This window comes from Typopeltis vanoorti, chromosome 5 (assembly GCF_054136105.1).
Source record: "Typopeltis vanoorti isolate ZY-2024b chromosome 5, IOZ_Tvanoo_1.0, whole genome shotgun sequence".
NCBI lineage: Eukaryota > Metazoa > Arthropoda > Arachnida > Uropygi > Thelyphonidae > Typopeltis > Typopeltis vanoorti.
In genome coordinates, this window is record NC_143553.1 from 87,048,071 (window position 1) to 87,063,052 (window position 14,982).

The 14,982-nt window shown below is 32.9% G+C and overlaps 1 protein-coding gene across 1 annotated transcript in view; it reads left to right on the top strand.

The window, feature by feature from the left end:
- The first annotated feature begins 463 nt into the window (after nt 1–463).
- Nucleotides 464–14,982, top strand: part of LOC150106618 (uncharacterized) — a 51,678-nt gene continuing 37,159 nt past the window's right edge. The window contains exon 1 of the mRNA XM_090393229.1: nt 464–643. Within this exon, the coding sequence (XP_090249355.1) occupies nt 508–643 (136 nt within the window). The 5' untranslated portion in view covers nt 464–507. The remainder of the gene's footprint in view (nt 644–14,982) is intronic.

A 14,982-nucleotide genomic window follows, 5' to 3' on the forward strand; every position in this document is an offset into this window, starting at 1 on the left:
ATCTTTGATTCCTTTTAAAAATATATAACATGTACAAAACAAAAGTAAACAAAAATTATATATATATATATATATATATATATATATATATATATATATATATATATATATATATATATATATATGTCTTTTTAAAAAAAAATAAAAAAAAACTTCGACATTGGATTCAAAAGGTTGAAAATTATTTAACTAATAACGAGATTTCCCCTTAGAATTTAAAGACGCACGCTTAAAGCTTTGCAATACTACATCATTTAAGTCCACGAGAATCACATTACCTACTACTCTTTGTTCCATTTCTAAGAACACTACTTGCGTATTAGAGATGTAGGTGTGTGTGTGTGTGTGTGTGTGTGTGTGTGTGTTCATTCTGTTAATATCTCAAGGGACAATTTACAGAGGTGTCCAGTTTCGAGTTCAAATTTCCACTCAAAAGAATAATCGGATTACCCAAATACTTTTAGTTTCTACGGAGTTTCGAAGAGGTTTCGCTTCTTCTCTATCACAATGATTCTCTCCGTTAAAATAAGTGCCGCTTTTCTGTTTTTATTATTAACTTACAACGAAGCCGCCAAGATGCCCGATAACATCATTGGGGGAAAGGATCTTATAGATATTTACCAACATTTGTTACTCTGTGATGGTGAGTTATCCTTCGTTCTATTTTCTATGTGATTCCTAATTATTATAAATGTATGAAAAAATTATATAAGCAGTTCTCTCAGAAAGCTACAGGATTTATTTCCTTTTAATGGTTCTTAGTACAGTTTGTTGGATTTAGTTTCTTGAACATAACACTTGATTTAAATATGAAACTAAGTGCTGTCTGAAAGGTTCGAGAATTGATTGATGAAACGGTCTGACAGCTTTCTCATATACCTGTTTAAGAAATAAGAATAAATTCTTTGTATATCATGAAATATATGCATTTCGTAACAATTTATAAGCATTTCTTAGTTGTTTCAAATTTTATGAATGGTATTTGAGATCTCGACCAAACTATTTTAAGACATCTTAATTTTTGCTTCGATCGGAGGTCATTGTTAATCTAAGCATTAAAAAACTTACTTAAATAAAGAGCCAATAGGCTTCATTTCGGCGATGTAACATTATTTAAATTAATTAAGGGGATATTAAATCCCACATTGCAAAACCAAACAAGAAACTCAGAGATCGGAATCAAAGAGTTTCATGCCGAATATAGTAAACTATAAAAGTATCGGCGGATACTAGGGTAAGCCAAAGCACGAAGTACAAACTAGGACAACTCGTAGCAAAGATGGGTCAAGCTCTGATCGCTATTCTTAGTATTTCCCATAATGTAAAAACACATCTCCTAGGAGATGTATGATGTTATACATTATATTGGGAGGTCACTATCCATACCGGTTTCGACCTTTATTGAGGTCTCATCGGTGAGTAGGTAGATTAATACTAAGGGTATAGCTAAAAGAACTTATATACTCTGCTACACGAGTTGTCAAACAGGTGCACCCATTAAATTACTTAAATAATCGGTCGAAACCGGTCGCTATCCAGACCGATTTAGACCTCAATAGAGGTTGAAACCGGTCTGGATAGCGACCTTCCACCATAATGTATAACATCATACATCTCCTAGGAGATGTGTTTTTACATTATGGGAAATACTAAGAATTGCGATCAGAGCTTTACCCATCTTTGCTACGAGTTGCCCTAGTTTGTACTAGTGTTTTGGCTTGCGCTAGTGTCCGCCGATACTTTTATAGTTTACTATATTCTGCATGAAACTCTTTGATTCCGATCTCTGAGTTTCTTATTCAGTTTTGCAATGTGGGATTTATCCCCTTAATTAATTTAAATTAAACAAAACGATTCGAAGTGATACACAATTATAAGTATGTTACAGATGACAATAAATAAACAGCCTGCAGTATATTTGCTTATGGTGTTGAATTCAGTTACTGTGGTAATGAATGGCATCACTGTACAGGAATGCAGTTGGGAACCCCACCTTTCTTCTAATTATCTTTTCCATGCTTATAACAGTTAGGGTTAACTGTTCGAATACGAAAGGGAATATGGAATGAGAAAAAGGGATAAATGTCTGTTGAAAGTCAGGCATTTATCCCTTTTCTCTCAAGAAGTGACTCTCTTTAGACGAATACATTTTAATTGTACTTGTTAATAGAAATAAGTACAAATAAAATATCTTTAAGAAAGGTAACAGAGATGACCCTAAAAACTATAGAGGTATCAGTATACTAAATTCATGTTACAAAATATACAGCAGAATCTTAAATAACAAACTAATGAAATATTCCGAAAACTTTATTCTAGCGGTACAAAATGGATTTAGAAAAGGACGATCATGTATAGACCCAGCCTTCTTCCTAAAATTAATAATAGAGAAAAGAAGAGAATATAATTTATTGACTTTGAAAAAGCATTTGACAAAGTTAAAAGAAACATATTATTTAACATATTAAAAGAAAGAAAAATACCAAATAATATCCTAAAAGCTGTCACAAGTATATATGAAAATAATCAAATACAAATAAGATTAAATCATGAGCTATCATATACAAGAGAGATAAACCAAGGGGTCCGACAGGGATGTCCCCTCTCAGCAACTCTTTTTAATATCTACTTAAATGAAATAATAATAAAATGGAGTAAAAATTTACATCAAGGAATTAAACTTTCACCTACAGTTAACTTAAACACTCTCCTCTTTGCAGACGACCAAATAATAATTACAAATTCTGAAGATAACTTACAGAAAGCTATTTTAAATCTAAATGAGATATCCAAAGATTATGGTATGATAATATCAACGGAAAAATCAAAAACTATGGCCTTTAAAGGACAAGATCCAGCAAGAACTAAAATAGTATTAGATAACAAGATCTTAGAACAGGTGAATTCATTTAACTACCTAGGATGTATGATCACTTATGAAAATGAAAAAGATATAAATGTAAAAATTGCAAAATATTTAAAAATAACAGGCGTAATTAACTCTATATTTAAACTAAACCTAGTTCAAAAACAAACCAGGCTAAAAGTATACAATACATTAGCTCTACCGGTCTTAATGTATGGAAGTGAAATCTGGACAATAAAACAAAAAGACAAACAAAGATTAACAACAGCAGAAATGAAGTTTATGAGAAAAACTGCAAAGTATACCCTATTTGATCACAAAAGAAACGAAGATATTATGAAAGAATTAAACCAAGAACCAGTAATTGAAAAAATTAAAAAATATAAACATAGATGGATGGAACACGTTCAAAGAATGAAAACAGAAAGATTACCAAAACAAGCCTTAAAGTACAAGCCATTAGGGAAAAGCAAACCAGGACGTCCTCTTAAACGATTCAACGATGACTTCTAAAGCCGGAACAGGCCATACTAGGCCTAAATCCTTGATACGTATGATGATAATGACAATTAAAATCGACTACACAGCATTGCTATTTGCTAATCAACAGTTCGAATAATTAAACCTCGACTGACTAATGACTCTGATGGCCATCCAACATATAAACCAGAAATCCAATTGCCGAGTGAAAAAATAATACTATATAAAGAGATTTACAACTTTTTTTTTGTGTGTGAATGCAGCAAAAATGAATAATTATTTATTTTGATTATTTCTAGTTTAATTATGATTAATGATTATTTATTATATTTATAATTTCTATCATAAGCAAACACAGTCTCTATTAGAGAGAGAGAGAGAGAGAGAGAGTGACAAAGTCATAGTTACAGATCTTTCTTTGACGAAGAATCGTATTACTCAGTGCACTTTGTTCTAAATAACGAAGCACTCTGGAGAAATAATCCTCTTTAAAGAAATAACACCATTGAGCTAGTTGCTAGGTATATTTTCTCTCTTCATTTCAAGAAAACACTAGAGGATGGCTTTCTTAGAAAGGCATCCTATTACACATTTAAGATTCTGCTGCAGGAACTGCTGGGTTAGAATTCAAGTAATTTTGTTGTTTCATGGGTTAGGATATTTAAATTATTTACCTTTTTTCCTTATTTTCATATGAAGATCATTAATGTCTACGTTATTTTGCTGTTATTCTTATGTCAATATGAAGTACAGGCATAACCCGTAATATGACACGTTAACTTCCAAACCACTCTTGTATAGCGATTTTCGAAGTATAATGAATCAACGCCTCTCCCCCTCACTTGTAGATGCATATAATAGTTGAATATTGTTTTCATGTTGTCATACATTTGCGTAAATAACCTAAATAAAACATTACATTTAATTTAATAGTTTGGTTTAAGAAAACACGCCATCTGGTGGTATGTTTGCTTATCAATCCACATCATTAATTTTTTTTTCCATTTCGTCAATCAGATTGTCACTACTTCACCTCACTAAAAACTTTAGCTTTGTTTTAAACAACAGTAAAAAAAAAAAAAAAGTAGTGTGAGGTAAACCTAGTCTGCGGCCTATCTCAGTGTTCGATACATCATCGGTGTTAAATTTAATAATTTTAAACTTAGCATGTAATGTAATAAGGTTAAGCACCTTCTTCTTTTCATTGGAAGCAACGACACTCTTTGAATTTTATCTGCGATTATTAACAACAATAAAATAAAAGAATAGTTATAAATAATTTATAACTCACAACGAGATACCAAAACACAGTGACATGTACTGAGCAACGACGTTGTCAACAAACTCTTCACGAAAACTGCGCATAGGTTGATTTACGACATCGTTTGTTGCAAAAATAGTCGTATGAGCGAATGCAGCTTCGTATAAATGGGAAGATAATTTTCAAAATGCATATGAAAATTATTTACTTTGTGATGGTGAGAATATGTCTCATTTTTGTCATAAATTTAAAAAATGCGATGCACTTCTAAGGAATGCAGAATCGTATATCTTGTAAAAACAATTAAGATAGCCAATAGGATGATTGTGGTTATTGAGTTTTGTATATAGTTTATACGACCTATATCAACGACACTCTTTGAATTTTATCTGCGATTATTAACAACAATAAAATAAAATATATAGAATATATTTTATTCTATATATTTTATAGAATAAAATATATAGAATAAAATGTTAAATATATAGAAAATATATAGAATACATAAGGAATAGTTTATACGACCTATAATCATACTGGCTTGGGATGAAGTATGACAACACTGCTATTTTCTTCATAAATTTCCTCCGTATCTTGCAAAATATGCAAATCTGTCATCTGTCCATCTATTCAGCATATGTTTGATAATTTATCTAATCATGGTAAATTTATAATTATCACCTTCCCCTTATTCCCTAGACAGGACATTGTTTTTTGAGGTTAGCTGCTTGGAATTTCGGTTCAAGCAATTAAGGCTATGAGATCAGTGAATTTAGCCTGTTAATTGTACATATTTTACTGACTGTTTTTCCTGTTGTTAGCGATGCTTTCAGTAGATATTATAACGATGTGATGCCCCTGCTGCCGAAGAAAAACTTATACCAGTGTAAGAGGATATTCCATTATTTCTCATGAACAAGTTAAAAATAAAAATAGATATTGTTCGCTTTACAATTAGTAAAAGAGCAACTTGTACCAATATATAACCGCACTTTATCATCGTCATCTTCTCCCTTATTTTCTACTCTGTCTTTTCCAAGTGTCACATCCTTGATGTGTTTAAGAAACACATCAACTGCTTAATTCTTTCTTCTTATTCTCTTGCCTACATGGCACTGACCTGTGCTACAGGTCTTGCAATCTTTCCTTTGTGGGTTTTTACATTAGTATAGTGGCGATTACGTTGTAAAAATTTAAGTTTTATTTTATAGCGATCAAATTGCTCGTCAAAAAAAAGAAATGCAATTGTGTGTGGAAATACAAACAGAAAACATAACATTAACAGTCTCATTCACGATATTGCATTTTGAATTACTCGTGTAATTGAACTCAATACAACTCAATTAAGTCTATGATTAAAAATATTCGATGTAGCTCCTCATGTTTATTATATTAATTTTTTTAATCTATTTTTCCCCGGATAACCTTAAGGTGATTGAATCGCATAATGTAAACAGAACACGAGCTCCAAATATCAATGAATGCTGTACCTGCTACTTTAATAATAATCAACATAGAAACTGATTTTATTTTAATTTATATTTATTTTTAGTCTTTTTTTAACTCAAATAAAAACTCAACAAAATAAAGAAAGGTGTGCAAAATATATTAAAAAAAGGTTTGTTACGTCTGTTGTCCGTAGGAAAGAACTGGAGAGAGGATGAATCGAATCTGATGAAATTTAGTATTAATTTAAGAGTTTACAGAGTCGTTTTGGAATTATAACTGAAGCATCTAAGGCTACGAGGCCAGTATGTCTATTAATTGTGCGTGTTCTTCAACGTTTGCTTTTTTTTTTTTTTTTTGGTAGGCGTTTTTGGAAATTTTGAGAACAAAAATTTCCACTACTGATGACGGCAGCTAACTCCTTTGCAGTTGAAAAGATTATATCAAAGTTCGAACACAATTTTCGCCCCTCCCACAACCAAACGAGCATCGTCAATGCAGATACAATACTCACTTTTTTACTTAAAGGGTGAAGTACTGCGTACGCGATGACTCTTGACAACGTATACATCTGTATACGTTGTTAAGAGTTAATCACAAATCGCCAACAGTGTAGATTGATGGTATCAAGGATGATCTTAACTGATGAGAATAAATACATAAAGTATATAATTATTATTATTAAATAAGGATACGAATGGTTGCATGGTTGTATCGCTGGTCCAGTTTTTATACTTTAATGTGGTTCAAACTCCTGTTGTTAATTTAAAAGTGTCACAAAGTAACTCTTGTTGTCATGTTGAAGACAGTGATATATAATTAATCGAAATCGGCCAAGTGAAGCCCAAATTTTGAGTGTGCTGAAAATTGAGCAGAGTTCACCATGGTCACTAACGAGCATAGAACAAAGGATGTCGCCATCTTTACAGTTGTCCAAGGGAAGAAACGCGAGCCATGAAGTGCAACAAGTGCCTGAAGGAATTATCATCCGATGGAAGTCATATAACATGCAGGAAATGCCTCAAACATTTTCACTTTAGATGTTCCGGAACCTCAGAAACAACATGGCAACGCAAATCCAATGCCAAGAGAGAGGAATGGAAATGCCTATACTGCAGAGAGAACAAATAAATCCCGCTACCCACGACGCAACTGATTACGCCGGAGGCAGAATCGGACGACGACCTGAATTGACAAAAAAATACCGGTGGGTCTTATAATTTGAGTTCGTAAATTTATTACTAGAAAAAGGTTTAGAAAATATAAAAGCCAGCTTGGTAGATCTTGTCCAATAACTATTTGATAAACAGAATAAACAAATAACAAAACAAATTAGCGAATATGAAGAGTTTGTTAAATTTAATAATTCAAAAGCCGAGAAGTCTTACAAACAGTAAAAGACATTAAAACCAGCATTAACGCACTAACAGAATTTAATTCCCTGAAACTACAATACGAAATTTTAAACCATCAACAACATAAAGAAGACCTTGTCATAAACGGTATTCAAGAAACTGAATCCACAGAAAATCTCAGAGACATAGCCATGCAATTGACATCCCCCTACAGCATAATGATATTCAGACCATAAATCGGATTCCCAGGAAGAACAAAAAAACAAGGCTTGCCACGACCCGCACCAGTAACAATCCATCTGACAAGCAAGGCTACAAGAGACAATCTCATAAAAACCAGCAGACTGAAAAAACCAGTAGTCAGGAATTTAAATGCATCGCAAGACAATACGCTAATCTTTCTATTTGAGTATTTGACACCTTTCAATCAGAATCTTTTAAACCAAGCAAGAAAAGAAAAAACAGAAAAAATGTATCGTATCAATTTTTATGGATCAAAGGCGGCAAAATATTCTTGAGAAAGTCACAGACGGCAAAATCTATACAAATAAAAAGCTCGGAAGATATAGATAGGTTGCCATAGTAACAAAACACTCTAACTTAGTTCAATAAGAAGATCTCAACACAACAAAAATGAATATGAACCATCAAATAGATGTAATTACACCAGAATACATCAGTAACTGTACTTTCGAATCGCTTGATGCATGGAAACAACACACAGTACAAGCGAGAGGTCTCTCAATCTTGCATATTAACATCAGAAGCATCTGAAAACATTGGTTATTGTTACAGGCTTATCTGAGGAATTACACTGATATTATTGATATATTGATTCTAACAGAAGTATCCATAACTAATGACGAAGCGACTGCTTTTCAAATTCCAGGCTTCCAACAACATAGATCATGCCGCCAAACAAAAAGTGAGGGTGGAATATCAATATTTATCAAACAAAAATTAATAGCAAAAGAAACGGCCTATCAGTTTGAGCATGCTGAAACCCTTTGCCTCGAAATCACTAATACTACCAATAGACAGCATCCTATAATACTAAATGCTATTTACAGACCACCAAACCTAAACATCATAAAATTCTTGCACGAACTCAATTGCTGTCTTTCACGCCAAGAAATATGCTCAACCGAATACCTAATGATAATTCGCGACATAAACATAAATATTGCAAACGAAAACCAGAACAACACTGTACAATACCTAGACACACTATCCATGTATAATCTAATGCCAACAATAACATCATGTACTAGAGAAGAAATATTCGGAAATACCATCACTGCCTCATGTCTAGATCATATAAACGTCCGATCACCACCAAACAGTTACACTGCATCAGTCATAAAGTACAAAGTAGCAGACCATTACTTCACCGCTCTAAACCTGCACACAAAGACAATATCCATGCAACGTCCCACAGAAGAAAAGGTACAGAAAACAATATAATAGACGAAGAAATAGTCAACCACGAAATAAGAAAAACAGACTGGGAACACCTGGCATTAGGTTCAGCAAATATCTTATGCAACAACATTAAACTCACACTGGAGGAAATATATAAGAAAGCTACAAAGAATGTCCGAATTCGATCAAAAACAACACAAAATCCTTGGATAACACAAAGCTTAATCCTAGAAATACACAGAGAGGACGCTTTATGGAAAGCATTAAAAACTTCTTAAAAATTATTATCTTATATTCAGCTTTAAAAATTGAATATAAGATAATAAGGAATTGCCTTACAACACAAATCAGAAAAGACAAACTATAGAGACAAACTAACCTCTGCACAAAACAACATGAAACAAACCTGGAATCTGATCAATGAGATGCTAGATTGTGTTCCCAACACCACCGCCTCCGAAATCATAAAACACAGCTTCATGAAAGACGCAAAACCTATCCAACAACTAGCAAATGACTTTAACCAATACTTTGCAGACTCCATCCAAGAACTGCACAGAAATAATCCCACAATCACAAAACGTGACCCTGCACTTGGAGCAATTAAAACAGACATTATGGTTCCCAACCATAAAAGAAGCAGAACTTCTCTCTGCAATACATCAAATCAAACCAAACAAAGACCCAGGAATTAATGGTATAAGACCTAAAGATGTAAAGTAACATGCAACTAGTTTAATTCCTATCCTACTAAAACTAATAAATAAAATATTTAAAACAGGAGAGATACCAAGTATGCTAAAGACTGCCATAATCATACCCATATACAAACATGGAAAAAGAAATTTAATCAGCAATTACAGACCCATAGCAACATTACCAATTATCAATCATATTATGGAGCGGATCATACTGAAGAAACTCACAGCATACACACAGACCTTTCACATTATCCCCAAAACACAATATGGCTTTCAGAAAAATAAGGGAACAACATCTCTCTTGGAAGACTTTACAGACGTAATTAATACCGCCTTAGACAAAAGCAAAATTGCCATGGTAGGCTTTATTGATCTAACTAAAGCATTCGATACACTCACACATCAAACCTTATTAGAAAAGCTGAGGGATGTTGGAATAGACGGGCTGCTTCACAGGTGGTTTACAAACTACCATCAAAATAGAAAGCATATCATACGTATCGGGTCAAACCGAAGCAGAGAGCTACTAGTAACCTGTTGAGTACCACAGGGAGTACTACTCTCCTCAACTCTATGCAACATTTACACGCACGATATAATCAGCTACCACTCAAAGGTAAGATATTCCAATACGCAGACGATACAGCAATAATATCCATCCATAATAACGCAAGCATAGCCCAAACAAATATGCAACAAGACATAAATCTCATCATAAACTGGCTCATGATTTTTCATGAGCCAGTTCAAAACTCCATACACCTAAACTCAGAAAAGACAAAATTAATAGTATTCAGAAATCCACTGACTCGACCAGTTCATAACAAATATATAACCATCCAACATCCACTTTCCGATATAAAAAACACACAGAACAGCACAACCACTACAATCACTCAGGTTGAAACAATACGATACCTTGGAATTTACTTCGATGCAGATATGAACTGGAATAGCCACATAAACCATCTACACAACAACCTCCGAACAATAACTGGCAAATTCTGCAAGTTAAAAGACATAGTTCCCATACGCCTAAAAACACTAATGTACAAAGCACTATGCCAAAATATACTAAGGTATGCTATAACAACGTATGCATTCTGTGCACCCTACAAAATAAATAGATTAATGTCGCTGCTGTACAAAATGATGAAACTGATATTTTGGGAACAAAGAGAAAATAACGATCTTATATATATTGCAATGTCAGAACACAAAATACTGACAGTAAAACATTTATGTCACTATTCAGCTTTGCTAAAACATTATTTCGATGCCAACTACAGGTCAGTCAGAAATACATACCGTATAACAAAACCACAGACAACTAATTATATCACATATAAATACAATAATCACTACCGAAAGGCCACGCGAAACCTCTACATCCCAGACATGATAAAGAAATTACCTTTTGAACACAGAAGCCTTACAAACTACAATAGCCTGAAAGAGCTCTAAGGACATACTATGAACAAGAAACACACTCAAAATACCATACAAACTTAATGAAACACAATATATTCGTTCAGGCTTCCGGTTCAGCGACGCATCAATACATTCCAAGTGTGTGTGTGTGTGTGTGTGTGTGTGTGTGTGTGTGTGTGTGTGTGTGTGTGTGTGTGTGTGTGTGTGTGTGTGTGTGTGTGTGTGTGTGTGTGTGTGTGTGTGTGTGTGTGAGAGAGAGAGAGAGAGAGAGAGAGAGAAAAATTCGCGCGCGCCCACGAATTTCTCAATCATAGATTTCGTGGCTTCCCAACACGGCAAAAAAAAAAAAAAAAAAACAATAAATAATAACCAACTGGTGTCATCCTCAGATAAGTTTACATATAAGATTCGAGGATGAAAGCAGAGAAATCGGTTCTCATCCAAGATGTATCACATGTAAACCAATGTATGTAATGTATGTTATATGTAAACAAATGTATGTAATGTAAGTATCATATGTAAACAAATGTAAATAATGTATCATATGTAATCAAATGCATGTAATGTATGTAATAACTGTAACAAAAGTATGCAATATAGAGTGATTATATCCATTGATATTGTATATATAGAGTGTAAAATTGTAAAGAAACATCTGTAATTATCATCATTATAAGTATTATATAATATACGTTGTAAACAGTTATTGTTATTATTATTATTTAAAAAAACTTTATTTACGAGAAAGTATTTGTTATGCATAATTGTGTTCATATAATGTATGTAATTTATCTGAACAATAATAAAATGTTAAAAAAATTATCATTATTATTATTATTATTATTATTCGATTTTCAAAAGACAGGTCTCACATACCTAAAAACACTGATATGCAAAGCACTATGCCAAAATATACTAAGATATGCTATAGCAACGTATATGTCCTATTCACACTATAAACCAAATAAATTAATATAATTAATCTATTTAGTCTTTAATCATTAATCTTTAGTCATTAATCTATCATTAATATCATACAAAATGGTAAAACTGATCTTTGGTGAACAAAAAGGTTCAGTTCTCTCACTGACCCTCTTCCTTCTATATATCAATGACCTACTTCATTTGACCTCTAACCCAATAGACAGTTTTGCAGATGACAGCACATTACATTCCTCTCTTTCATTTGACAAACTCTACTCTACACAACTCACTTCAACCCACAGAACATCAACCACCACTGCCCTTAATTCCGACCTCCAAGCCATCCTCCGATGGGGCTCAGACAACCTTGTCAACTTCAACGCTAGTAAAACCCAGTTCTGTCTTATTTCTCACAAAAAGAACCATTTCCCCCAGCATTGTTTTCGATGACACTCAAATTCACAGACAAGACGAATTTTCTCTTCTCGGAATTACCTTGACATCAAGCCTCTCCTGGCATAAACACATCACAACCATTGCATCCTCAGGCTCCAAAAAGCACCCTCAAAATGCTTGATTCAATACAGAGGAGAGAAATTAGACTAATAAATGACCCATCCCTCAACAACTCGCTCCCCCACTTTCACATAGACGCATAGTCTCTGCAATCTGTATATTCTATAAATACTTTCACGGGAAAGGTTCATCTGAAACAGCATCAATAATTCCCACACCCCTGTACTAAACCCATTGGAACACGTACAGCTGCCGCCCAACATCCTTTTACAGTACACCTCGAAACCCACAGAACAAGTTTCTTTTCCTCCTCATTCATCCCTGCTACTGCAGTACTATGGAACAGTCTTCCCCCTGACATATTTCCCAAGGAATACAACATACAGGCATTTAAATCAAATGTAAACAAGTTTCTCCTTTCACAACCCATCACCCATATACGGTACTAACGTACTATAGGTTGACCAGCCAACCTCCTGTACATATATGGGCCCAACATAAAAAAAAAAAAATAATAATAAAAAAATATATATATATACACTGCAATGTCAGAACACAAAATATCAACAGCAAAACACTTATGTCAGTATGCAGCTATGCAAATATATTATTTCAATGCCAACTACAGGACTGCCAGAAATACATACCGTATAACAAGACCTCAAACAACTAATTATATCACACATAAATATAATAATCACCTTCATTGTCTTGTAATATAATCTGATCATCAGTATACAGCATTCTATTGATAACAGTTCTGGTTAGCTGGATGCCTTGTTTTACTGCGATTTCCATATTTTAATAATCTGATATATATATATATATTGAATAGAGTTGCAGATAATCGACATCCCTGTCTGATTAAACCCTGATTTATTTCAATCTCTTCTGTTAATTTATTACCTCACTGTAGCTGTATTTTTATATCTTTACATAAACTTTGTATAGCTTGTATCAAATGTAATGGATATCCTTATTTTTTCATTATATTCCATAGTGTTTTATGTGTATTGATAACTTTTTTTTCTCTTTGTATAGATAACTAATTAAGATCAATCATTTCCTAACTTATTAAATATATATAAACAGTATAAAATTCGGAACGATTAGCAGAATTGAAAAGTACACTATCTCTCACAAATGGGATAGACGTAGACCATCGAATCAGTTTAAGTAAGGAAAATGAAGTAAAGTTTCACACACTTCGTTATACAGGCGTTCTATAGGACACTTGTCTTGTTATAATGAAGTCTATGATTAGATAACCCACAAGCCCAATTGAATCTGGTAGACGCCTGGATAACTGAGAAGTGGAAGCTTTTTCTTAGCAGAAACGAGAAAGTTGGAGATTTTTCTGTTTGTGGGAGGAAAGGCAACAAACATGTTCAGTAGTTTGAAACTTTCGCTATGCGTTCAGTAATATCGCGCACATAAAGTATAGTAATGAGAGTTATTTATTCTGTACTAGAAGAGGTAGAGATACCATAACTATAAAAAAGCTTTTGCGATGAGACAATCCTTATAAAAAGGGAATTAATATGTTGTAATTCTTTCTCTAAAAGTTCATCTGAAGAACATAAAGAATGAGCACGATGTACTAATGTTTTAATACTTCCAGCCTTTTAACTAGGATGCTGATGAAATTCAGCGGGGATATAAGAGTCTGGATAGGCCTTCTTCAGAAAAACTGAATAATGTAAGACCACCACCCGGTTGACGGAGAATTAGATCTAATAAAAAACTAACTGTTTATTTACTTCTTCTTCTTCGAAGGTAATTGCAAAAATATCAGCCACATATCTGTACGAGTGTAGTTCTATTTTATGTTATCAAAAATACGTTGTTCAAAGTGTTCCACGAAGAAGTTGGCAATAGTAGGAGAAATAGGATTGCCCATTGGTGTTCCATCGATTTGTTGATATAATTTGTTTTTAAAAGAGATATAACTAGAATGCACTGCATTGAACCCCACCCCCCATCACCACGACAAGGTGCGGACACCATCGGAGGGGAAACTTTGGTGAATTTTGATCTTACTTTATTTATCGTTATATTCAAGAACACCATTTATACATTTTATACATAAAAATCAGTTTATTTATTAAAATCAGTAATTTTATCAAATTATTCATTGAAAACATTGAGATATAGTAATATAAAATATGTAGTAAATTTTAAACAAAAACTGACATTTGTGCTCCATTATATGGCACATTATTATCATCAATAGTAATATCGGCAATATTTTAATTAAAGCTAATCAATAACTAATTTTAATTAAGTAAATTATTAATTAATTTAATAATTATTATCGCTCATAGTCTTACATCTGAAAATGTCAAAATTATTCAAATCGTATTTTATTTAATTAAATTGAGAATAATTTCACTAAAGTTTTAATTTAGTTTAAGAATTAATATTTAAAAAACTTGAAATCATTATTAAGCATTTTACATCCTTTCTTGCGACTTCAATTCGTAAGTCGTTTTATAACTCGAGTTAAAATAGACATTTAGATTACAAACGTGATTCGACTTTAAATTATGAAATGAGAGCGTAAACAAATGGTAAGTTATT